The following is a 25795-nucleotide window of genomic DNA, read 5'->3' on the forward strand; positions in this document are numbered from 1 at the left end:
AGGGAAACAAACCGGCCAGAGCAGGTCAGGGGCTCCGCTCCCAGCAGGGCTGGCCCTGGCTCTCTGACCACAGCATCTGTGAGATGCCAGCTGAGCCCTTACCCCTGCCGGGCTCCTCCTGGGCAAGGAGGAGCTTCTTGCGTGCATCCTCACAAGCTCGCCCATCTAGAATATCAAAGACCGTGTCCCCGTGGGCGAGCAGCTCCACCTGATAAAAGGGGGCTGCTGTTGCACACTGCCTGCCCTGGTGGGCCATGCCCTGGCACCGCGAGCACACAGCCTGCTGGAGCCACAGGCCAGCACCTGCAATAAAGGTGCCAGGACAGGTACGGGGACAGTGACTGCAAATGCACAGTCAGCAGGCCTTACCATGGAGAGGCCCAGGACCTGAGCCACGTTCTCTGAGATGTAGACCAGCTTGCCGTTGGCTGAGAGCACAAGCAGAAACCCTGGCAGCAGGGAGAGCAGCTCCGTGTTGAGGGCCACTCCCGCAGCAGGAGCCGAGTCCGCAGGGTTGTCATGGTGTGAAGCGCTGTCTTGATGGGGCAGGGGCAGCGCCCCATGCAGAGCCAAGCTAGCATGGGGTATGGCTGTGCTGTGGGTACCTGGAGGGAACAGCTGAGCCCCCCGCAGCTGGAGGCACACCAGAGCCATGGTATGGAGATAGGAGAGCCGCTCCTTCTCCTGCGCAGAGATGGGCAGCAGGGAGCGCAGTGCTTGCAGCTCCACGTTGATTTGGTCCCGGCGAGCCTTGGAGGCACTCTTGGTTGACCTGCAAAGCCAGCCATCTGGGAAGACACGTGCTGGGGCGGGGGGAGACGGACAGCATTCCCCACCCGCCACTATGGGAAGAATTGCAAGCTCAGGGGCACGGAGTGGAGATGCTCCCCTGGAGAGGCTCAGCGCCTGTGCCAGCTGCCTCTAAGGGGAAGGGGGCACGAGCGATACAACCTCCCCACTAAATCCCGCAAGGATGAAAACTGCATCTGGTGCCAGAATGTAAGCCCCAGCCCATCGCATCTGCCTTTACTCTCCAACCACCTGAAATCCCCCTGCCCCTCCCAAGTTCCCACACCTCCTCCCCATGCACCAGCTGGCAGCCCCCCCATCCCAAACTGGTGCCAGCCCCTTGCAAGGGCCATTGGGCACTATGCAAGTTGGCTGAGGCTGTCCCCAGCTAGGAGGCCATCACAGCCCTGTAAGCGGGAGGCCATAGGGAGCTCACCTGAATGGCTTGGAGGCACCAGGCGCCTGCTTGCCCCTCCTGGGCAGGCAGCTCATCTCTGCCTGCAGTGGCCTGTGGCAGTGGCTGCAGAAGATGGTCATGGTGCCGGCACTGGGATGCCTGAAGCTGGCAGCACACTGCTGCCTCCTTTGCCTCTGGCTGCGTCTGAACCTGCTGACCCCACTGCTCCCAGCCTCCTTTTGTACCCTCCTGGGGCACAGGGGCCAAGCTGCTCATGGAGAGAGTTACCTCTAGTGACGCAACTCCAAACAGCTCAGGGCTATTTTTAGCAAGTAGGCTGCTAAAAATAGTCCTTGCAGCCGGCTGCAATCTGAGAGGGGAAGCAATAAAAGGAAGCCAGCATCTTTAAAGCAAACCTGGCTACTCAGGAGGGGGTGATGATGAAGGTAGCAGGGATTCCCTCGTGGGGTGCATATCTGCCCAGCTCCTGTCCCACAGTTCTTGCCAGCCCAGCAGAAGGTCCATGATGGACTGAAGGCCTGTGGCTAGTCCACCCACCTGGCAGCTGCTCTCCAGCATCACTGATGACTGAGCTGGGTGCTGGGAGAGGGAGCTGGTATGCCAGGAAAATATACTGGAGCCAGCTGTACCAAGGTGGTGAGCAGTGCCCCATCCCTGAATCTGCAGCAAGGTCCTGGCAGAGGGAAGTCAGGGCCACAACACCCCTGAACCTGAAGGAACCCCTGAAAGGGAGTGGGGTACCTGTGACCCTCTCCCTGGTGACCCTAATTTTTTTTTTTCCCCCCAGAGAAGCCTTCTCCCCACCAAAGGTTTGCTCTCCTAGAGGCAGCTGGCATGGGGTGCTTTAGGGCCTCTTGTCTCCACTTGAAGTCCCAGAGGTTGTGATTCTCACCGGAGAAGACCCAGTGACAACCATTCATGGACAGAGCCAGGAGCACCTTGGGGAGCCTCTGTGCTTCGTACTGTGCTACCTAGTACAGTGAGCCTGGGTGGTCTGCGGGTGTTTCCTGGTGCCTGGCCCCCTACAAGGAGAGTAAGCTTAGTGCTTCAGTGCTGGGGAAGGGGATGCCATGGCAAAACAACCTCCACCATTTCATGGCATGGCTTGAGAGAGAGCCTGTGGCTGTGGCAAGGTGGTTGAACAGGGGAGCCGGAATTGCTGGACAACACATCAGCCTCATAGGTAACCTGCAGGTGCCAAGGACGACAAAGGGGGAGGCCAGGCTGGGGCTCCTGAGCCAGATGTGCTGTCAGCACTCCCTGGCTCTCTTCAGGCTGCAGTGCTGCCATTGATGTTCATCACCCACCACAGCAAGGTGCTGCCAGTACATGAAGAACAAGCTCTTAATCGCAATTGTGGCACCTTCTGTTCTCTTGCCATGAGATTTTCACTGCTCTCGTGCCACTCCAGGCTGCTCCGTTGCACCCGCCCTGGCCGCCTTCCCAGGCCAAGGAGCCCAGGCACCTCTGCAACCTCATGCTGCTGGATGAGCAGCACTTGATCTACATGCCAGCCCTCAGGACAGAGGAGATGGCCTGGGTCCTCTGTCACCTGTTCCCGGTGCACAGCCACCACCACCTCTCAGCTGCCCTGTGACTTTCCATCCCAGGGAACACCCTGAGCTTTCCCTGCCTTAGCTCGGCTACAGTTGCTGCCAGAGCTCCTTTTCACACCAGACACCCCACCTCCACAGGAAGGGGCTCAGGCACAGCACTCTGCACTGCCCAGGAAGGCTGTCCCAGACATTCCTCCACCTCCCTCCCTGGGTCAGGGAGCTGTGGGGCACCCACCTTCCTGAGAATGCAGCCCAGGAGACATGCACCATCTTCCTCCCTGCCCTCTCACAGGGCAGCACAGCCCCAGGCAGGAGGCAGGCACACCAGGGCAGTGGCTCCTCTTCCCCCACCCCAGCCACAAGCCCCACAGATGCCATAAGCCACTGATGGCCTACAGCCGTAGGGGAAAGCACCTGGTTCAAGTTTCTCCCCTCCCACACCTTTTCTCCCCCAGTTCACCTGCTAGGACACACCGAGCAGCAGAAACTATGTCTGCCTCAGCATTTATAAAACTCCCACCAGTTGCTGTTTTACAATGGGAGCTGGGCAGATGGTCCAGCTGGGCCCAGGCCCCCACATCAGGCTCAGCCCTGGGCTGGGGCCTGCCATCCGGTGCCAGGAAGCTGGTCGGTGCTGGCAGATGCAGGCATGGAAGTCCCTGCTCTCTCGAGGCAGCACAGGAACAGTTCATAGCCCGAGGCCAATCCTGGGGCTGTGGCTGGTAGTAGGAGTTGATTCAGGCCCTTGGAAAGTGTCCGGGGACCAGGTCAGCACAGTTGCAGTTCCACAGGCAAGGGGAAGGAAAGCAGGAGATGCCGGAGCCATCAGCAAGGAGGGGTGTTCACAGTTGTGCTGCTGGGGTGAGCAGATTTCTTCCCCAGCAGCCTGCTCTGCCTGCACACTTGTGCTGCCCAAAGCGTGACAAGGGCAGAGGGAGGCCTGGCTAGGGCAAGACAAACGATGCTCACAGGTTTCTTGCTCAAAAAGGCTAAAAACTCATGCAGGCAGTGGAGCAAGAGGTCAGTGTGTGAGGAGGGGCAAGGGCAGGGTGCTAGAGGCATGAGCCGTCATCAGCCCTGGGAGGAGACGATGGGGCGGCTGATGGTGCTGTTTGTTGTCATGGCCGAGAGCTCCCATCTGTAACACACCGATGGGATACACTAAGAGAAAGCATGAACACAGTGCCCAGGGCTGGAGCAGCTCCACTGCACATCAGCCTCAGCTGCGGTCTCCAGACCAGCCTCCCCCAAAGCTGCAGGCAGCCCTCAGCCAGGGCTGGAGCACCCCAAGGACAGGGAGCACCCATGGGGTGACCTCCCAGCAAGGCACGCAGTACCTGATGTCGTGGGGAAGGCAGGACTGGTCCAGGCTGTACTGAATCACTGCTAGCTTACACAGCGTCTTTAGACTGGGGCCTGTGGAAAGAGAACAGTTAACCACAGCAGTCCTCCTCTGGGCACTAGGCGGGGGCATCCAGGCATCATGCAATCAGTGCCATAAGAAACAAGGCAGAGCACCCCAGCTGCCCCTCCGAGGGGCAAGGTAGGGTGCACACCAGGGACAGGCTAGAGTGGTTTTCTGTGCTCCCACAAGAAGTCTGCATGAAGGAGTGTATGAAGAGCCATGAGCCTAGCTCAGGCCTGCAAGCACAGCTGCATCTCTGGCTGGTCTGCTTTAAGCCATGTACACCAGCCAGAGACAGCTGCCTGGCTCCAAGAGGTGGGCACCTGGAGCCACATAGGACACCTCACTGCGGGGCCTGCTCACAGAGCACCTTGTGGTGAGAGGGGCAAGCGGGGTGGGGAGTGCTCACGTACTGAAGTCGAGGATGTAGAGATCAGAGTGATCCATCAGGTCAAATTCATCACCCATTCCCTCCTCTGGAGATGGGCTGCAGAAGCCAAGCAAAGCATGTCAGTCAGTACCAAAACTATTGTACACTAGTTAGGGTCCCTTGGGCTCCCCAGGGGCTGAGCAAGTCCAGGACTGTTCCTGGCCTGCCTGTCCCATGCAGGGACCCTCTGATCCCTCCCATCCCTCTGCTTCCTGCAGTGCCACCCAAAGCCATGCCTTTCCCCAGCTCCTCAAGAGCTGGCAGAGCTGCACAGCGCCAGGGCTGCCTGGCTGGCCCAGCTCCAGCAGGTGGGCAGAACCTCACACCACTTCCTCTGCAATCCATAGCAGGGAATGGGGGAGCTGCCTCCTCCTCACACATGACCACAGTGACTCCAGCTGTGAGCTTCCTTCCCCCGCCCCGCTGCTTTGCTGCACCTCCAAGCTCAGGTCCCACTCTACAGGGAACATCTGGTTTCACACTCCTCCTTCCCCAGGTACCTGCCAAACCACTCTCCAACAACCGATCAACTCTGAGGCCACCCTCAGAACTGTGGCACCCACCCTCAGGGCAGGAGGAGGGTGCTGACAAACAGCTGCCTCCAGAGCTGAGGCTTGTTTCAGGACTCTATTTGCTCAGCAATTTCAGCAGATCTGACCCTCCAAAGAGGTCCACTCAGAGAGGCAAAGCTGAGCCCCAGGACAAGGCTGAGGAAGACTCTTGAGTAGGCTGGAGAAAGGATGTTACAGCGGCTCCTGAAGGCACACATCAAACACAAGCATCTGTCCAGCTGTTTGTGTAATAAACAGGCCCCAAGGGCTGTCCCACAGCAGGGAGGCCCAGACAGGCTGGCATCACCTGGAGAACCCAGTGCACTGTTGAAGACTAACCAGTTTCACAGCAATGCTGTATCATGGAAGGCTGCCCTAGTAACATGCTAGGAAATACATGTAAATCAAACTGTCTGGGCAGCATGACACAGCCCACGCTGTATCTTTTTACAGACCCCAGGCCAGCTTTACTTCATGGCCAAGGGGAGGCATGCAATGGGAAGTACAAGGACTTGGGAAAACATCACATGGGACAGGCATATGATCTAGGAAGAATCAGACACCACACAACAGCACAGTACAAAGTCCAAAAAGCTGTACTGGTGTCCCCAGTGAGGTAGGTAAGAAGCTGGATACCCAAGAGGACTTTTTGCAAGGCTCTCTAGTTGTGCTGCAGGGCTGCAAATCATGGGAGCCATGACCCATCTCCAGAGATGGTGGCAGACTCAGCAAGTAGCTAGTGGCCATCGAAATTTTCTGTAACCTGGAAAAGCAACAAAAGGAGCCATATGCTTCAGGCAACACTGCTGTGCTCTCCCTGCCCGCCTCACCGCTAGGTTCCCAGGGCTACATTTGCAGACTGCCACATGCCATATGCCGTATGTTATTCATGAGTCATGCCACGGAAACCTGTGAGCTAGATTCTCCTGTCTGTAAGCTCTCAAGAGCACTAATGCTGCTGTCCCAGAGGCAGCATGTGCTGTACCACACTGCCCCAGCATGATAAGCAGAGGTGTTTTCTCTGAGGACAATATGGAAGGTGCTTTGCAGAAGTTCAGCTTTTTCTACAGAGGAGTGAAGGCAACAGCAGAGAGTAAGCACCTGAAGCAAATGCTGAGATCTTCACCTGGCTTAGTGGCAGCTCCTTCCCTCTTTGTCCACAACAGCCATACATACCTGCTGCATTAGCACAAACTCTCCAGCAAAACCCCACAGGTTAGCAACCTGCAGCCAGGAAAACATTCTATTTTATTAGCTTGCATTCCTCTGACTAGGCCAGCAGCTGGACTGCTGTTGGGTTCTGGTGCATGAGCTGAAATTGCATGCCAAACACAACAGCACAAGGTTTGAAAGAGATTCTGCCCAGCCACGTGCTGTTCATTGCTCCAATTCTCTCGTGGTTAAGATCTACTGTAATTATTTCAGCACAGCCACTGAGATATAAGAGAAGCATTGAGAAAGCATCTAGGAAACCTCTGCATGGCAGTGCAAGCACAGACATGTTTCAGTCTGACTGCAGGAATCACTGTGGGCTCCAGCCACAGCTCCCTGCTTGTGCCAAAATGGGGAGAGCATTTCAGGAGACTGTAACAGAGCATGTGTCAGGCGCTGATCAGTGCAGCAGTCATTTTAGGCCAATCCCAATTTGCTGATACTCCTGTCTGATGTTGGTCCTGGCATGCTAGTGAGGAGCTATGGCTTCAGGCATTTCTAGGGATCAGACAGCCTCACCCATGGTTCCCCACCTCTGTGGTCTTGATGAAAGCACTCCCACAGCTGATGGTTGTTTGGAGAATTTGAAAGAAAGGAAAGGTGTTTTAAAGTCCTGCTTTGGTTTGTGACAACGCAATTTAGCACATCCTCATTGCTTAGCTGTGACCTCATGCAGTGACTTCTTGCCCCAGTGTCACTTGCTTCCACACCTATGATGCGCCAAGCCTCACATCTCACAGGACATGAGACACTACTTGCCCCCGCCCCCGGTTCCCATAACCCCAGCACAAACTGCAGGGCACAGCTCACTGCTGGCAGAGAAGACCTGTTGCTGATGGGTGCCATCTGCCCAGATACAGGCAAGAGCCCCTTTAAGTCCACCCTTGTGTGCTCACCACACTACAATCTAATCTCACATCCACGTCACAGGAAACCCTACGCCATCCCTTATCTTTCAAAGGAAAGCCAGCAGGCACTACGTCTGTGGTTTTAATCAACAAACTGCAAGTAGCTGGGGAAAGCCTGGAGTTCAAGACCAGGAGAACCACAACTCCCAGTCAGTAGGGTGCAGGGCACCCCTTTGCCAGCCACAGCCCAGCAAAACTGCTTGCCCCAGCTGCAGAGCAACTCATTGTTGGCAAATGCTCTTGGGCCCTGCACCAAATTCCCAGTGAGAGCCCCTGCTCCCTCACCAGAGCCAGGCATTTCTAAGCCTTGTCAGGGAAAACACAGCCTCAAGCCAAACCTAGATGGGCATCTGTTCAGCTCAACTCTGTTTTATAGCATTCCCTCTCCCCTTTGTTCTCCCTTGTGGACAGTCTCTGCATGCTGAAGTGCTGGTGGGTTTGGGAAGAAACCAGACCCGGGCCACAACTGTGACACAGCTAACAGGAGCACTGAGCTTAGCACTACGTGACTTTCTGGTCACTTAAATGGGCCACAAGTGACAGGACTGCTGCTGGGCCAAAGACCAGGCTCTGGACAGGACTACAAAAGAAACTAAGCATTTGGATGCCACAGGAGCAGGCAACCTGCAGAAGTGCCTCTTGATCAGTCTACAGTGTACCTGAACCCTGCAAGGGAAGGCAGGACACAAAGGAGTTTTGCCTGCCCATTAAGGCAGGACACAAAGGAGTTTTGCCTGCCTGTTTCCCAGCGCTGCTGCCCAGCAAGCCGAGCCTGCCGGCGCATCCTCCACGGAGCCCTGCTGGGTCCCCTGCGCTGTGCGCTCCCCCTCCCCCTTCCCAGGCAGGGGAGCACAGGTCAGGACGCAGACCACAGGGAGTTCTCTATTACAGCGACTTCCTGGAAAATTTCTTATCTTGCCAGGCAGCCCCAGAATACCCCTGATAACTGTTACAGGAAGCGAGCACAGTCCCCTCTCTGTCCCTCCACCACACCACCCCCCTCCCCCGGCCTGCAAGACCCTCCCTCCAGTCCAAGCAGTCCACATTCCTGGCTGCTAGCAGCTCTTCCTATCCCAAACTGATGAACTAGTTCACATTGGAGTTGAGTGTAGATTAAGGAACAAGTTGAGTACTGAAGTAATTCAGTGGAGAAGACAAGGTGCTGCTGCACTGCCTGTCAGAGGTGGACCAAACTCCAAAAAGCTGGTGTCAAATTTGCTGTGATTTGCTAGCATTTCCTAAGAGTTCAGAGTTCAGCTGCTGCTGTAACACAGATCCATACAGCAGCATCTGAGAGCATCCAAAACTGCCATCAAGACCTACTAAGCCTTCTCCTGTACAGAGCAGCATGCAGTATCTGTTGAGGAGACTGGATAAACTCAGCACCTTTGCATACCTCACTTGCACTGAGCACTTCCTCACACACACAAACATCCTACAACTAAGCACATCCTCCCCCCCCAGCACTCCTGGGGCCCGAAGGCCCTTCACTCCATCACACACTGGTATGGCCAGTCCATCAGCAGATGCCCTGCCTTGTCCCTCTGTCCCAACCTGTCTTCAGAAGTATCCCCCAAAAGCCGCTGCCATGGTCCTTGAGAAAGACCCAAAGCTTTCCAAACCATGTGGAGGGCCGAAAGCATTTTCAGATGCCTCTGCAAGGTAAATGCTGGCAAACAGGCCTGTGCTCCCGAGCTGCAATTTGTCATTCCAGACAGCATAGAGCATGTCCTGGTGATGGGCCACTTCCTTTTAGCAGCTGTTAAGGCTCTTGGCCACATCCAGCTGCCCTGCACCCTGACAGTATTACTTCCAGTTCCAGACCTTAACACAAGGTCCCTTTTGTGAATGGAAACTTTGCTAAGGAACCCTGCACAGAAGGGAAAGTTACCTTGTCATGGGTATGGGCTCCTCAAACGGCTCCCAGCTGAGCAGACATCCCACTACAGCTTGGCAGACACCACACTTGCCAATGAAAGAAACAAACTCTGGTGGGAGAAGCAGGGCAGCATGTAGGGAAGGATAAGTCTAAGGTCTGCTACAGCACAGCAGACTAGGATACTTATCCTTCTGATGGCAGGATCACCTCCCTGCTCCCCACCATCTCTTTCACAGAGAGCTTGACTACCGCACAACCCCTCCTAAACAGCGTGTTACATACTTCTGCCTCTACCTGTATAAGAAGGCTTGTCACAAGGTTATTTACAAACTTGTATGACATCTTCAATCTTCCCCTTGCCTTTTTCTAGAGGAGTCCTGATCTAGACGATTTATTCCACCTGTAAGGTAGATGGGCAGTTGCCATGTGCCTCTAATATGCATCTGACTGCAGCATAGGGCAGAGCATGGAGACACACTGTGCTGAAGGGAAGGCAAACCATCTCACAGAGCCACCCCACACAACTCACCTGGTGCCTCCAAAGAGAATTATTTTATCTCCCACTCTGCAGCAGCACTGCCGGCGTCGAGGACACGGACCTTTTCCCTTGGGCTCAATCTTCCTCCAAGAAAGAGAAACTAAGAGGCGAAAAAAGAGTGCACCAGCTTGTCACAAAAGCCTGGCCAAGACCCAGGTATAAGCAGGTTATGCATTTAAACAGATCACAGCAAAACTGGAGGCCCACTGCCACACAGACACCAACTAGCCAACATCCACCCTCTCTGTTGACCTTCTCTTCTTGCTAGTGGCAAAATGATGCACTTAGAATCCTAGAATTGGTTAGGTTGGAAAAGACCTTTAAGATCATCCAGTCCAACTGTTAACCTAACCCTGCCATCCCACCACTAAACCATGTCCCTAAGCACCTCGTCTACCCATCTTTTAAATACCTCCAGGGATGGGGACTCAAACCCCTCCCTGAGCAGCCCATTCCAGTGCTTGACAACCCTTTCGGTGAAAAAATTTTCCCTAATGTCTAACCTAAACCTGCCCTTGTGCAAATTCAGATCATTTCCCCTCGTCATATCACCCGTTACCCGGGAGAAGAGACCAACACCCACCTCACTACACCCTCCTTTCAGGCAGTTGTAGAGGGCAATAAGGTCTCCCCTCAGCCTCCTCTTCTCCAGACTAAACAACCCCAGTTCCCTCAGCCGTTCCTCGTATGACTTGTGCTCCAGACCCCTCACCAGCTTTGTGGCTCTCCTCTGGACATGTTCTAGCAATGCAACGTCTTTCTCGAGTGAGGGGCCCACAACTGACACAGTATTCAAGGTGCGGCCCTCACCAGTGCCGAGTACAGGGGCACGATCACTTCTGTGAGGTTGTTACTGAAGCATTGCTTAGATGCCAGGCGTGGCCCTGGAGCTCTGCCTGCTGAGATGGGAGTTGCAGGTCAAGGCCCTTCATTTGCAAAGTCTGAGCACCAGGACCCACGGGCTGCCACAGCAGCAGGTCAGACATCACAGGGAGCTGTACAGGGCAGAGCTCCAGGAGCAGGCAAGCAGGCAGCCTCCCTTCCTCAGCACCCTGCTACAGTCCAGATCTGGAGGAAGACCCAGGAACCAGCTCCATCTGCTGGCAGCCACCATGAATGCAGAGCTTCCTCGCAGAGTGGAGGCTGCTGGGACAACCTGATTCTGGGAGCATGGGGAACTGAACCAGGTAGAGAAGACAGCAGCTTTTGCCCTCGCTGCTCTCTGTGGCAAGGATGCTGGGGGGTCATTAATCACTAATGCACAGCACTGAAACCTGCAGGTTGCACTAGCTCATAGATCAGCTTGGGGAACAGCAAGTCGGCTGCAACTTTACTATACAAAGCAATTAGCAAACAAAATCAGTTTAATGGACTGTGAAAAGTGCCCGAGGACCCCAAAACAGCTCACAGTTGACTGATATTCAGTTTATCAGCTCAAGAACCACCCCTTCTGCTGCACAGTTTGACCTGGTACCAAGAGAATGTGGTATGGTGATGCTGCAGCTCAAGTTGAGTGGTTTCCCCAGCTACAGTCTCTCCCCATATCTTCTTTTCTGCCAACACTTCTGCATATTTAAGAACAAGACAAAGTTTTGCCACCACCCTTTGATTAGCTGTGGTTTTCAACAATACTTCCTTTTCCACCTTCTAACTGAGATTTGGAGACAGTCTGAGGAAAAACAGTAGTCCCAAACACAGTAGCAAGTTCCTGTCAACACTGTCAGAAGAGCCATTTCCCCCCAAGCAGGCTCCTAGCCCTGGGAGAGAATGCTTATCTGAGCACTCATACACTTGAGGGCCTTGAGCACTATCACTGCAACAAGTTAAAAGCATAAATACCTGGATTGAATTTCCAGAGGTCGTGGAAGTGTCTGTTCAGGCGTGCGTTGTAGCCACCAAATACATATAGCTCCCCATTGTAGCTGACTGTGGGGAGTAAGCACAGACATCAGTGTGCCACCCAAGGTAGAGCCCAGCAGGTCCCTGTCCCAACATCAAACACAAAGCAAAGTGGCGCTGGTTATCCACCTTCACTTACATCACCTTCATGTGCAGGACTAAGCGCAAGGCTTTTTGGTGAGCAGCAGCCTTCCGCAGAAGCCAGGCTCTGTGCACCCCTTGCTAACCCACATCTCCACCCAGCAGACCAGACACCCCTTCTGAGGCAGGCAAGAATTTCCTTCCACTGTCCTCGTCTCTCAGCAGACCCACACTCACATGCTGAATGGCTCCGACGGCCTTCAGGGAGCACTGGAGTTGGAGGGGAGTCCAGCCAGGAATTGGTTTCTGTATCAAATACTTTGATGCAGTTACAGTAGATCTCATTGTTGGAGTGAAATGGCCCAAAACGATCGGCTCTGCCACCAAATACGTACATCTTTGTTCCGATGATGGTAGCTGAATGGAAGTCTCTCCAGCGAGCTGGTGTACCCTGCAGGGGCAGAGTAAAACAGAACAAGAGAAAGAATGCAGGTTACTCAGGGAGACAACACGTTTTGATGGGGAAGTTGAGGTGGCTGCCTTCTCCTGGAGAACTTCCCCTCTTGCAGATGCCAACTACACCAGACAGAAGCTGCAAGACAAGTGTGGGCAGCTACCTCAGAGAATAGCAGATACGAGACTTTCTCCACAAACCAGAGCAAAAAGCAGACACTGACCTTGGCAGAGATTAAGGTCCACATCATGTTTGTGGTGTCCAATTTATGGATATCATTTGAAAAGCAGTCGGCCTGGAAGACAGCAGGGCAGTCTGGTCACAAAGGGACTGAGAAGCCTAGTCACATCTGGCTCCAGGAAGGGCACTGTCCCTGGAGCATCCTTTTGGAGTCAGTACTTCCTAAGAGACATGGTGCTTGCTCCAAATTGTCAGGGTAGACAGCACACTTATCACTTAACAAGAGGGAGGCAAAGCCCATTTATTCTCAAAGGTGTCCTGTCTCTCCCTGCAGCTTTCCCATTTATTTGGTGCTCGCTTCCTCCCGCTGAGGCTGTCCTGCACACAATACGTAAGTAGAACTTTGCCTCCACTCCATGCAGCAACAGAAGAAAGGGACACTAACAGGACAGCTGAACTGGCTCTGCTAAGGCCATCTGATGAGAGGTAGAAGCTAAGATTACTTCTAGGAAGCTAAACATACAGGAGCAAATACACTCAGCATTCTGAAGATCCCACAGAACTTGTCTGCAGCTAGCTGCCTAGAAGAGCCTGCATTCACATGATCAGCACAGATGGCTGCTCCTCCAGGCAGGGGAGATAGCAGCGAGACAGCTACAGGCTTGTTTGGTTTTTGTTAAAAACAAGCCACATTTGAACTGCTCCTGCTTGCTGTAGTCAAGATCATGGATCTGGCATGCTATTGTCCTCAGAAGAGGAGGAATAACCCTGGGACTGCCATAACCGAGCCCCAGCTTTCCTTCAAATAAACAGATGTGACTTCGCACAGCTTTTCTGGAGCCTGGTGATAGGCTGAAATTATATTTACCCACTTCTTAAGATCAGAGCATAAGGGTTTGCTCAAAGGAGCATTAGGCACACTGACAGCTAGTGCAGGATGACCTTCGGCTCACAATATTCTTAATGGGAGGGCAGGCAAATGTTTGCTGGAGGGGATCAGCAAAATGTGAGAGCAGGTACAGAACAGAGGGAACACGCACCAGATTAGGACAAAACCTTGCAGCAACACTGCAGACATTGGAAAGTGATTTTCCTGGCTCATTTCTCAGCCAAATGAAAATAAATGTAGATCGATATGTATTTATTAGAAATGTTATCTATTTATCTATCTCAATTTGGCTGAGAAATGAGCCAGGAAGAAATTATACATAAGAATACTTATAGTTTTGCCTCTACATATCTATATATTTTGGGGAAGAAAAAAAAAATCCACCATTTTTTTAGGCCTACTTTCCCAACCATCTTCTTTGCAAAACAATAAGCATAACCTGGGTAATTAATGCCGTAACTTTGCTGACAGTTATAAAATGAAAGCAACTATGGATATAAATATGCCCCTGTATCCTGCCTCTACCCATGTCCTGGATAGAAGCACCCTCTTTCCCAAGGGATTGCCAAACAACAGTTACAGAAACTACTCACCAGCTGTTCATAGCCTCCAAAGATAAACATGCTCTTTGCCAGGACACACGCTGAATGCCCATCTCTCGCTCCTGGGACCATTCCAGACACCTTTGGTGTGAACCACTTGTGTGTGTCTGAAATAAAATAGGAGGCAATGATAAGAAAATACAGTAGATGTTGGGATGGAATAGACTTTACTACTGTTCTTCATTTCTTAGACAGAAATTCTCTCTTTCACACACAGTACCTGCTTCTCTGGAGATGCCGCAAGCTTCTTCAGGCAGGGCTACCTGCCTGAGCCTCCACAGAGGGGCACAGTGACAGAGGTCTTGGCTCTTGGGCATGGCCACTGACTTTGCCCAACCTGACAAACAGCTTATGTTTTAAGTGTGAGTAGTACAGCACTGCTTGAGCAATGTTATTTTTATTGAATCTCTTGCAAAGCTTACTTGTGGGTCACTTACCAACTCTGCATTTACAGTTTCAATGACAATGAAGCAGTGACGCTAAGTGACTCAACTGACCTCACAGTGGGGAGATGCTGACTGACTGAGGAAAAACAGCTCTCAAATCCAGGCAGAAGTCACTTAACTACAAGCTCACCACGCTGACAGAGCTACTGTGCATGTCCCCACCTCCACAGTGCAGCTCTCCCTATCTTATCTGCTCCTCTTGTTACATTCCCATCCCCTCTTCAAGGGGAGCATCCCTCACTCTCCACCCTTCACCGTTCCCTTTGCACTGCTCCCCGTGAGCCTGCACCAGCCAGATTTGGCCCCTTAGCCTGCATGGTCCAGAGACTGGCTTGATTTAGGGGAGGACTTTAAATCCAGCCAGAGCTGTTCTCCATGCCAGGGCAACATGGAGCCAAGCCAGCAACTCACTGCCAAGCACAAATAGGCACCTGTCCCAAGAGCCCAGAGAGGCACAGATAAGCCTCGAGGCAGCAGGAGACATTTCCCTCTGCCCTCCCTAACTGCTACAAGCTGCTAAGAGCAGTGCTTATTTCAGGAAGTGGTAACATTGGAGCCAAAGCAACGTTCTCTATGAGGAGAACTTCTCTGAACTTGGCCTGAAGCCACAGCTATCCACCTAGGCTCCAGCTGGAACCACACAAAGGGTCTTGCAAGGTCAACAGAATCCCTGGACAGCCTCTAGTGAGAAAGCTGCAGTGGCTATCAAGTTCCTTTCCTTCATGGAACTGCTTCCAAGCCCAATCACATGGTAGCAGCAAGAGCTCACCCAAGCGCAACACATCAAATTAGAGATGGAAAAGACCTTGACTTGTTATCTGCTTGGCACCCCAGGGAACTAAATTGCACTCAGCCAGGACTTTTTTCAGCCTGATGCAAGTCCTACAGTGGAACTTGCACCACAGACATGGGACTGCCCCTGCCAGCCTCACTTTTCAGGACAGGCACAGCATGTACAGACAGCTGCAGAGGGTTTGGACCAGGACTGAAGTCTGGCCTTTCCATTAATTTTCACTCAATGGTAAAGTACTGGAGTTGGCAGGGAGACCAGGCAGCTCCCACTACTAGGTCTCTGCGTAGGCAGAGGTTTACTGGTGGCTTCCCAGCAGCATGTGTCAGGGGAAGTGGGAAACCCAGCTCCAAGCTGCAAGAGATTTCCTGGCGAAGAAGGGAACACATGACCAAGCACCAGAGCAAGCAGTTTCCTTGCAAGTCCAGCAAGCATGTCAGTGTATAGATGGACTTGCCTCCAGAATCCAGATGTAATCCCTTCCTTTTCTGACACTCCCATCCACCCAGTTCCTGATGGTGCCTGTTCTCTCTGGGTGCTCCAGCAGCACTATGGAGAAGCCCACAAAAAGGCTCAAGGAGTTTATCTTTTTTTCAGGTTTATCTAACTTGACTCATTCCTTTCCTTATTTTGCCATCTGGTCCCTGACTACTTCTGTGTTTTATTCTTCACTCTCCATGTTTTCAGAAAGAAGGACCACCCTGGAGAGGAACCACAATCCTCAAGAGCTCTAGCCCCTTCTCGCTGCAACCTTCAGCCACAGTTAAGGAATAATACATCACACAGAGAGAATGCTTCCGTTGCAGTTACTATCAGAGAGAGCACACAAAGCTGATGACAGAAAAATTAAAACCAGTTTGACTATTAGACAAGCTCAGTAATCTCTGTTCAAAGGCTTTTACAGAGAGTCGAGTGTGCAGACACACTGTTTGCACCATTTCCTCCAGACTGTCACTTTGTAGAGAGACTGAGGGACAGGAAAAGAAGTTGGGAAGCAGTGTCATGGGGCATAGAGAAGGTCTCATCAAGAGCAGTTGTGACAAGGAAGAATAAGAAGCTGGAACTTACTGACATCAAAGGCATAGAGCACGTTGCAGGCTCCCTCAGTGTCATTGCGACCACCCCATATGTAGACGGTGTCATCTATGAGCACTGCCGAGTGCCCATACCTCATGTAGGGCACCTCTCTCACATGGTCTCGGCTGTTTGTCCACACTGGAGGCAGCTTGATCCAGCGCAGAGACACTGAAAGCACAAGTTTGAGCCCATGTCAAATGCTAAGCCCTCGACACATCCTCACATGTCACAACCCATTGTGCTTCCCTCCCACCCCCCACCCATTACAAGGTGCAGAAGTAGTCTCGTAAGCAAGACAAAGCTGTGTCTGATCCCGAGTAGTATCCGGTTAAGGAATATGGAGGTACAGTTTTCCACAGGCCCCCATGAGTGAGACGATTCAAAGTACTGGAGGACCAGAGGATTCTGGACAGAAATAAGCTCTGTTCTGCACCAATTACAATGAAGAGGTTTCCACGTTGGCTCATCTTAGACTATGAGTGAAGGTACAGCACGTACACACCAAAAAAAAAAAAAATATATATATATATAGGGAAAGGAAAAAGAAAGAGTGCAGAGGTGATAATGAATGCAGGCACTACTTTAGGCTAGTGACATTTCTAAATAGATTCAAAGCTAGAAGAATGGGCAGCACAGGAATAATTCACTGCAGCAACAGGCAAGGGAACAGACCCAAAGACATCATTTGGACTTGCAGTAGTACAGTTTAAGTAAAGCAACACAGCACCTTTGTAGGAACAGGGTTTGTTTGCTTTTGTTTAGTTTTCTAAGCTTTAGAGGAGACAGCTGTCTGTCTCCTTTACCCCCATCCATACCCGAGTTCTCCTGCTAACTTGTGTTACTAGTAGGAGTTCCTTGTGATTACAGGTTCTCCTTCCTGGCAGCCTGTAAGTCACGTTCAGCACTAGCCAGAGCAGTCAACAAGTATTACAGGGTTTAATGACAGTGCAAGAGTCATGGAGAGTGTTACATGGCAATTGCGTAATAGCACCTAGACACACACCCCCACCACCACACACACATACAGGGCTCCAGTTTTGTTTCAACATGGAGATAACACAAAATATAGCAGAAAAAAGTCTGCAGTTCCCCTGAAATACTAACATAGGGAGAGGGTCAGGCGTCTTAAAAGGTAAGCATCTACCCCAGAGGCAGAAAGAGCATTGAGGAAGCACAGCCAAAGCTAGAGTCAAGCTAGACGGGATGTTTCCTACCTAAAACACAGTCTTTCTCTTTGGAAGACTGAAAGAGATCATTCAAAGTCTACTATCGTGGCTTTCGCACTGGAACCTGGCAACGCTAACTGAGAAAGGGCTTGGGAAGCCAGTGACACCTCCCATGTGGTGGCTGCAGCATCATGACACCTTAATGTTTGGGAGTGGTAGGAAGGGAAGACAAATGCAAGAGCATTCCTTTAGTCATGGTAATTGTGCTTCCACCATAAGAGTGGTGCTTACTGGCACATTTTACAAGCTACAAGGTTCGACTGTCTTGAGTGCGGGAGCCCAGTCTTTCTGGATAGCGATGAATGTCTTTGTTCACAAGATCCTGATCTATACTCCCTTCTACACTGTGAGTAGGTCACCTTGGCAGCCCTGTGTAACCAATGCCTTTATTCACTACTGCACGAGAGTCTTCTCTGCAGTCAGATTTAGAGGAGTGGATTCACTGCATCTTACGGACAAACTAGTTTTATCTACATGCCACATGCATGTTAAGAGAGCGTTCAGCATGCTGTCCAGTCTGAAAAAAATGGTCATTGGTTCTCTGCTCTTGGCTGTGTTCAGCTGGGCCCATCCAAGCACCCGTGCAGTTTTTCAACCACCTGCTTAATTATACAGAAATACTTCATGGACCAGCTCAGTAACCTGTTCAAGGAGCACTGAATCAAGAAATACAGCCTCTCCCAGCACAGTCATGGCTCCTAACTCACTCGTGGCTCCTGACAGATACACAAATGGTTCCAGTTCCAGATGCTGTTCTGAGCCACGTTGTGAATCTGCTGCCAAAACGGGAAGGCCTCCATCCTAGCCACAGGTCTCTACTGGCTCCATCATGCTGGCAGCGGTTGTCAGCTGCCCCCACAGGGAAACAGCTCAGGGGTCTAAACCTGGAGGCTGGACTGAGTGTGCTGGCTCCCACCCTATCCCTTCCAAACTAGGGGCAGCTGAGTGTGGTCACACTGCAAACAAGGTGGGCGACCTTAGCCAGCTAAACATCACCTCTTCACACCTAGTTGAGTTAGTGTTCACAGAGAACAAGAACTACAGCCCCGCCCTGCCCCGCATACTGCCCCTGAAGCTGAAAATACAGGGTGGCACAAGGGAAGAGGCTCCCATCTACACTGATAACTTTTTTGGAAATTAGAGTCAGACAGCACGTTACAGCATGTAACATGTTAAGCATCAGTAGGCAAGAAAGCTAATAACCCAGCCCAGCAAGCCACTCCTTCATACATCACAAGGACACATTTACCTGCATTAAAAACATGGACGTCAATCTGCCGCAGAGTCTCATAGTCTTCTCCAGAACAATACCCGCCAAAGGAATAGACCTTGTGCCCGACGGCCACGGCCGCGTGGTTCACCCTCCGTGGCCCACCTTCCAAGTGCACTGCCCACCGTAGCATTCTTCCTTGCAAGCCAGACAGTCTTCAGGGCCCCCAGTGCCACAGCCGCATGCTTCCTGGGCCACCACAATGTCACCTGGCTCTGTAACAGAGACAGAATGCTAAAGTCATAGAATGTTTTGGGTTGGAAGGGACCCCTAGAGGTCATCTAGTCCAACCCCCCCTGCAGTGAGCAGGGACACCACTAACTAGATCAGGTTGCTCAGAGCCCCGTCCAACCTGGCCTTGAGTGTTTCCAGGGATGAGGCCTCCACTACCTCTCTGAGCAACCTGTTCCAGTGTTTCACCACCCTCATTGTAAAGAATTTCTTCCTTATATCTAGTCTAAACCTACCCTGTTTTAGTTTAAAACCATTACCCCTTGTCCTGTCACAGCTGACCCTACTAAAAAGATTTTCCCCATCTTTCCTATAGGCCCCCTTGAAGTACTGAAAGGCTGCAATTGGGTGTCCCTGGTCAGTCTTCTCCAGGCTGAACAAGCCCAACTATCTCAGCCTGCCCTCATAAGAGAGGTGCTCATAACACAGTCCATCTTGCAGGTCTTCCTATCTTCCTTGAATGCCAGCTACAAAGGTCACAGTGCTGTATCCTCACTCATCTGCCTCCCAGCTGGAGACTGTTTTACTCTCCCCTTGGGAAGGAGACACAAGGCAGGTACCGTAACTTGAGCAAGGCTTGGAAGAGCAAGCAGAGATGCCCTTGCATACCAAAAAAGCTCAGGGTAGCTGTACAGGCAGCCCAAGCCAAGCACCTTCAGTGAAGGCAGCAGAGTGCTGCGTGCTCAGCCGTGCCCTGGTCATGTACACATCATGTGCATGCCAGAACAATTTGTCCACATGAAAACACACAGCGAGAGCCAATTGTAAAGGTGAAAAGAATAGGGCCAGAGGGAAGAGAGTGTGCTCTTCGGGTCAGTCATGAGAAACAGCATAGGAAAATATTTTAAAGAACCCACCCAGCAAAAAACCCCCAAAGAACCACCCGCACATAAAGCAGCCAACTCCCCAGTATGAGGGTGGACTAGCATTTGGACTCATTGATTTGAACACTAAGGTCCAGCTTAATTTAAGTGCAAGAGAACACCCCCCACCCCCAGTCTGGTTAGAAAGCTCTTTGCTAATGATCAGAATAAGGCCCTTTTCTCCTGCAGCAAATCCAGGCATAACTATGAAAATTTTGTAACACCATATCTCAGTTAAGAAACTGATATGCTTCACGCTTCAAACAGATGGCTTTGATCAGCTCTGAGAGAAATCACTGCAGCGGATTTTTGCAGAGATTCTCCTTTGGATCTAAGAATCTGGAGCACAGTCCTGCCCGGGACTGTGTCCCTGCTTCTGAAAAAGTGGGTCAGTTCAATTCTTTATCAGTTTTCCCTCAGCTGAAAAACAGCCATTAAAAGAGACGTCAGTGTTTCAGATAGCCTAAAGAAAATTCTCTTTTTTCTTGCTTGGTTCTAGCTTCTTGGAACATGCAGTCAGCGTGCTCCCGCCCCACAGCCAGTTTTAGCATTTGCAGAATGCAAAAAAGTTTGTAGATGCCTTAGAACAAGGAATAAAATTCCTACACATTTTCTCTGTCCCTTTGCTTTTTGGAAAGTAGTGAGTTTTCACAAGGAGAACTTTCCTCCTGTTGAAAGTTTCTGAAGTAGCTGGAGAGCAGCAAGAAGGGGCTGCTCTGCTCCAACTGGCCTCCCCCGGCCCTTCAGCCCAGCAGAACCACTGCTCGCAACCAGGCACCTATACGGCCCACCAGCAGCCTGATCACCACAACATCTGGCCCACCTGCATGCTCCCATTTTATCCCCACCTGAGGAAAGAGTCAGAGATGCCACCCAACAGGCAGAGCTCAGGCTTCCAGCTCCAGCCATGCATACTACAGGCATACGAAAGCATCCAGAAATGAGTGGCCTCATTCCAGAACTCCTAAAACTCAGCAAAATTTTAGTAATATCTTTTTAAATCTCAAGTTATTCCCAAAAATAGAGACTGGCAGCCAGAGCATGCTCTGTACCTGAAAGTTAGAGCAACAGGACATATGCAAAGTCCTAACGGAGAGCATCCTGCAGTCTTACTTGTAAGAGATGAGAGCAGACCAAGGAGCCCCTCCTACAAAGCTGCTTCTTCCTGTGGCAACCACCATAACCTAAATTGCAGTCAGCAACCCAGAAAGTCACATCAAGCTTTTCTCCAGCAGAGCTGCTCCAGAAGGGCCCAGAAATAGTCCCTCTCTGCTATGGGTCATGCTTCACTGTATGTTTAGGACCATCCCAAATTCAGACCTAGCAGGTTTGTTTTTTGTTTTTTTAAATTACTATTTCTTTTTTTAAGCCAGGCAGCAGCTCTTGAATAAGTCCTCCGCAAAGCTACAGAATAAATGAGTTTCCATGGAGACCACCAAAGTCACCTTTCAGGCTATTTTGAAGGCTTCACACATCTAAATCTGTTTCCTGCATCAGTCATGAGTTATCACTGAAAAACCTAGCCAATATTTTCCTCAAAATCGCTTTTTGGTTAAGAGATTCTGTAAGAGACTCCTCAAGGAGCTTAACTGGACTTTATCACCAGTGTCAATATCTTCAACACCCTTCAGACTGAGTTGGATCCTGGAAGATCAAGAGGATGAATCTTACTGTCAAGTTCTCCACTTGGTTCCTCCTGGGAGAGAGAAGCACAGCAGCCTGGCATGGCAGGCAGGCAGGCATCATACCAAGCCGCTTACCTTTTTTGCCAGAAAGGCTGGGAAAGAAAGGCTCTTCTTCCTTGGGAGTTCAGTCAAGCTGTGTGCCAGAGTCACGCTGCTGCCAAGAGCGGGATGCTGGTCCTTTCACTCCAACAGGAGCTGGCTACCCTGCGTGAACAGCTTCATAATTAAGATTAGTCATAGGAACACAGGAAACCAAGGCTTCATGTCCCAAGAAGTTGATCTGGTCAACCGAGAGGCAGCAGCTCAAGGTCCAGCTGGTGACACTGTAGGAAACACCTTGACATTGTAGCAACCATGTTGCAATGTTGTTTCCTACAATTACAGGGAAAGGTTTTTTCCAGAGATCAACCGCTGTCCCAGGAGGCAGGCGGTTGTATGCAGGCCCCCGGGGGGTGGTGGGAGTAATGGGGTTGAAGTTGGTGGCACCTCGCCTTGGCTTGGGCTGGGGATAACCCTTTGGAGCCAACACAAAGCTTAGCCAGCACAGCCCCTTGCTGCCACGCATCAGGCCCAGGGCATGCAGAAACACTCCTTTGCTTTATGAAAACAATCAGAAGCATGATGCAATCCTTACAGGATCATAGATTAAAAGGCAAAGGAAAACATAGGATTTAACAAGCTGCCAGGTTTTTCCAAACTCAAGCGCTCTTCTCTACACTGTAATAAAAACATCCACCCAGACTCCATCTTCCTCTTCTGGCATGGGCCACAACCCTGCCCCAAAGCTGTCACAACACCTTCCCGCCCTCACCAAGCACTTGTTCTCCTCTTTGCGGTCACGCATGGGTCCCCCCGCCCTCCTCCCTGCACAGCCCTATCTCCTGAGGACCCCCCTCTCCACCCCATGCTTTCTACACCTGGCTCCAGCCTCTCTCCTCTCCTGCCTTTTTTTGAAATTGTTTCATTAGAGCTGTCTTCTGTCCCAAAGTAAATTTGTCTCCTGCAATTCCCCTCTCTGCACTATCTGCAAATGAGTTAAACACACTTTTTGAGAAAAAGTTATTTTCTGTCCTACAACTATGCATGCTCTTAAGTTCTGTTTTGGGTTTTGACTTCCAATGATAATTTATATTATATAAACGAGGACACAAATACACCACTTTCCAACCTCATTCCTATGAGGACTTCTTAGTAGGTGGCATTATTACACTTGACATTAGGCAGCGTGCCTTAGATTTCTTTAAAGATCACACAGGGCACAGCTGGGGGAGAGGGGAACAGTAAAATTTATATGAAACAATTTGCTAACAATTTCCCCCAGCTGTAAATATTAAGTTACGCAAAATACATTCTGCAATTTCTCATTTAGGACACCAGCACCAGGGTCGTAGGCTATAAAACACAGAAATATTGATAAGACAGAGGCAAATTGTACCAGAGAGCACTGGCTGCAGGAAGGCGGTACATGTCCCAGCTCAGGCAAACCAGGTACTTTTTCACTCTGCACCACAAACCAAAGGGACAGTGACACTAACATTTGTCATCGATGGGAGGAAGGGCTTTCACACCACAGAAAAACTAAGCTTGAATCATTTAAATCACAGAAGCTATTGCTACTGCCAAAAGCCAGCAGGGTAAGAGGAGGGTTGCCTTCTGCATGGATTCACGCAGACACCGAGCTAAGAGTGTATCCCTTTTCTGGATCCTGCTGAGCCACCCCTCTCCTCCTCAGAGCTGCAACTCTTTTAGGGCAGCCTCTGCAGTTCAGTAGAAGCTGGTTGAAGGTCTGAGAATCTCCTTTGACTGACTCAGCATGCCCAGCTGGAATTGTGCCCCAACAGCCCCAGAAGCAGTGACCATAAAGCTCCATCAAAACAAGCACACTTTTCTTATACAGTGAGGGAAGAGATTTTCTAGATGAAACAAAACCAAAGAAAGCGCCCTCCCCCATAATCTGTCAGCTTGGCGTACACTTGCTCATCTTAGATCAGGAGGCTCTGGCTGCCTCTCTTCCCCCAGTCTCAGCTGGGAGAAGCGAGGCACTGAGCATCCTGACCATGGCCACGCACATACCTGGGGTCTCCTTCGCAGAAAGGCACATGTGCTTCTGTTCAAGCCACCACTTGCTGTCACTGATGCATGTGTCAGCTCCCCACTTCACCTCTCCAAGAACTAATTAGATTATTTCATTTAGCACTCACACAGGCAGTGATCGTGCAATCTTCACAACTCCCCATTTTCCTGGTCTGGCATAATCTATCCAGAGTTACAGTCAAGCACAGAGAAATTTGGGTTGAAACCCTGGTAGGTTTTGTCATTAATTGTCAAGAATAAGAATGTTTCTAAAAATCAAGTTACACTTCACCTACTGTTGAAGTACCCAATGCTGATGATGCTGGAAATTAAGTGAGCACAGCAATGAGCCGTTCCTGTGCCACTAAGCACAGGGAGGCTAAAATTAAAAAGTGCTCAGAATAACCTGCTGTGGTCCCACAGAAATGCCTGAAGCCCTGCATTGACTGGGTGCAGCACCACAAGCCCAGGTGCACCCTACCAGAGTAAGTGGCACAACAACAGTCATGGGGTGACTGCAGACTGGTTCTGCTACTGCAGTCAGGTGTGACAACTGACCACAGGTGGAAGATAAATAGCAATGGATGTCCTTCAACACCTCCCTTGTTCTTCTTCAGCGCTGACATCCAGCAAAGGGAGCACAGCAATTCACCCAGGGCATTTCACTGCTAAGCAACAGATTTCAAGTCAGCTCTGCATTCTTCAAATGCAGCACCTATAGACAACACTCACAAATCTCTGGCTGTGCTGTTGTCTGAAGATACACATAATGCCTGAAACAACCTTCATCCTAACTGCCTCAGCTTACACCTAACAAGAGTCTACCAGTGTAGCATATAGCCATCCGCAATCACCAGGAAAATCACTCAATTTCTCACTAGCCTACCTTCCAAAACTGTTGTGGTGACTTGAGGAAGTGGCATAGATGAAAAGAAAAAAAAAAAAGTAATCATGGTTTTTACAGTCAGATTTTTCAGCTGTTTGTTCTATTTGTTTTAGACTTTCTGTTTTCTATCCCTACAATTAACTATGAAAACATTTAATTTGAAATAGAAAGCTACTGACCATCTCCAAGTACAGCAGCCACATGATAATCTTAGAACAAAAAAAATATATCCTTGGATCCACTTCTTTGTGCAAATGGAGTTCATGGGGCTCCCTCATTCCTCTATGCACCCCAAAAGAAACCTGGAGCCATGAAAGCTGCTCGGCTTAGCCTTGCTGCTGTCAATACCCACAGCAAGGGGGAGAAAACCCAAAAGAAAGCAGGCTTGCACTGTCACCCCCAGAATTAGAGCACCACCCCAAGCAGAGCAGCCTACTGCCCCTGCAAAGTCGCTCCGGAGAGCAAATCCTACCGTGTGGCTGCCTCTGCCCTGTCTTCCAAAAGATGCCAGCCACAAGGTTTAGTAACACTTAAAATAGCCCAGCCAGCTCACAGCAGTCCATATAGACAGTTCTATTTCAAGCACATCCAACTTACTGTTAGAGATAGCACGAGAACAACCCGCTTTCTTCACTCATACTTTGACAGTTATCTGATGCTTTGGCTATTTATGCTAAGGCAGTCTGAAATTGCAAGCTTGCACATTCAGCTGCTCAGATACTCACAACACAATTCCAGCACCAGTAAACTAGACGGTGCTAGAACAGCACCCAAGCTCGTTAACTGAGACCGATCTGGAAGCTTGTGTTTGACATGGGAACCACAGACCACACTGCTTGGGCAGAAATTTATTCCAGCGTCCCACCCTCCAGACAGCAGCACCGCCTCCTTATTTTTGCCCGCTGCTGACTTAGTTTTGCCCAAAGCCCAGCTAAGATTCTGCACCTACTGAGCTGGCTTCTCCCCTTCCTCTCCTTGCCCCCCAAACCTCACTGCTGCTTCTCTACAGAGTGCGCCTAAGCTTCAGAGATATTCCTTGACCTTCTCTCCCCCAACAAGAATTTGTCTGGGCCTCTGGCTACTGTCAAGCTGTTTCGGCCATAACAAGGGCAGCCCTTGGGAGGGAGCAGGCCCAGGAAAGCCAAGGTGACCACTAACGTGGCATTTCTTGCTTTACGCAAAGCAGAGGCGCTTTCTTCCTCCAGACCTGCTGTCACTCTGACGCCAGGCCGCAGGCAGAGCATCCTGCCGGGCTCAGCGGGCGCCCAGGCGCAGCCAGGGCAGGCTCGCAGCCTTTGCTGGTGCCAGTCTCTGCTCTGCTCATGGTGCACGGGGCTGGGGAGGACCAGGCGTGAAGCCCCAAGCCCATCAACGTGGCCAAGCCCGGGTGAGCACGTAAATGGGCTGAAATCGCGCAAGCCCGCGGGGATGGCGAGGGAAGGGATGGCGAGGGAAGG

The 25795-nt window shown here is 51.0% G+C and overlaps 1 protein-coding gene across 5 annotated transcripts; it reads right to left on the reverse strand.

Moving 5' to 3' along the window:
- Positions 1-61: 61 nt before the first annotated feature.
- On the reverse strand, positions 62-24427 carry KLHDC3 (kelch domain containing 3). Of its 5 annotated transcripts, XR_004842385.1 has the most exons (14): positions 23453-24427; positions 21455-21583; positions 18580-18815; positions 16096-16272; positions 13783-13898; positions 12344-12415; positions 11904-12117; positions 11526-11612; positions 9678-9786; positions 4582-4655; positions 4101-4179; positions 1226-3901; positions 370-772; positions 63-208 (listed from the first exon to the last, which is right to left on the reverse strand). XR_004842385.1 is itself a non-coding variant. In XM_009641614.2 (11 exons), exons 2-11 carry the CDS (start codon positions 18731-18733, stop codon positions 3835-3837), a joined length of 1149 nt encoding a protein of 382 aa, XP_009639909.1. In that variant the 5' UTR covers positions 18734-18815; positions 21455-22046; the 3' UTR covers positions 958-3834. The 5 variants fall into 5 exon arrangements, 1 of the variants encoding a protein (XP_009639909.1); XR_004842384.1 differs by lacking the exon at positions 23453-24427 and having other exon boundaries at positions 21455-22046; XR_004842386.1 differs by lacking the exons at positions 12344-12415; positions 23453-24427 and having other exon boundaries at positions 62-208; positions 21455-22048.
- Between the last annotated feature and the right edge of the window lie 1368 nt (positions 24428-25795).

The sequence above is a fragment of the Egretta garzetta genome, unplaced genomic scaffold (genome assembly GCF_000687185.1).
Source record: "Egretta garzetta isolate BGI_Z169 unplaced genomic scaffold, ASM68718v1 scaffold17, whole genome shotgun sequence".
NCBI classification, from domain to species: Eukaryota; Metazoa; Chordata; class Aves; order Pelecaniformes; family Ardeidae; genus Egretta; species Egretta garzetta.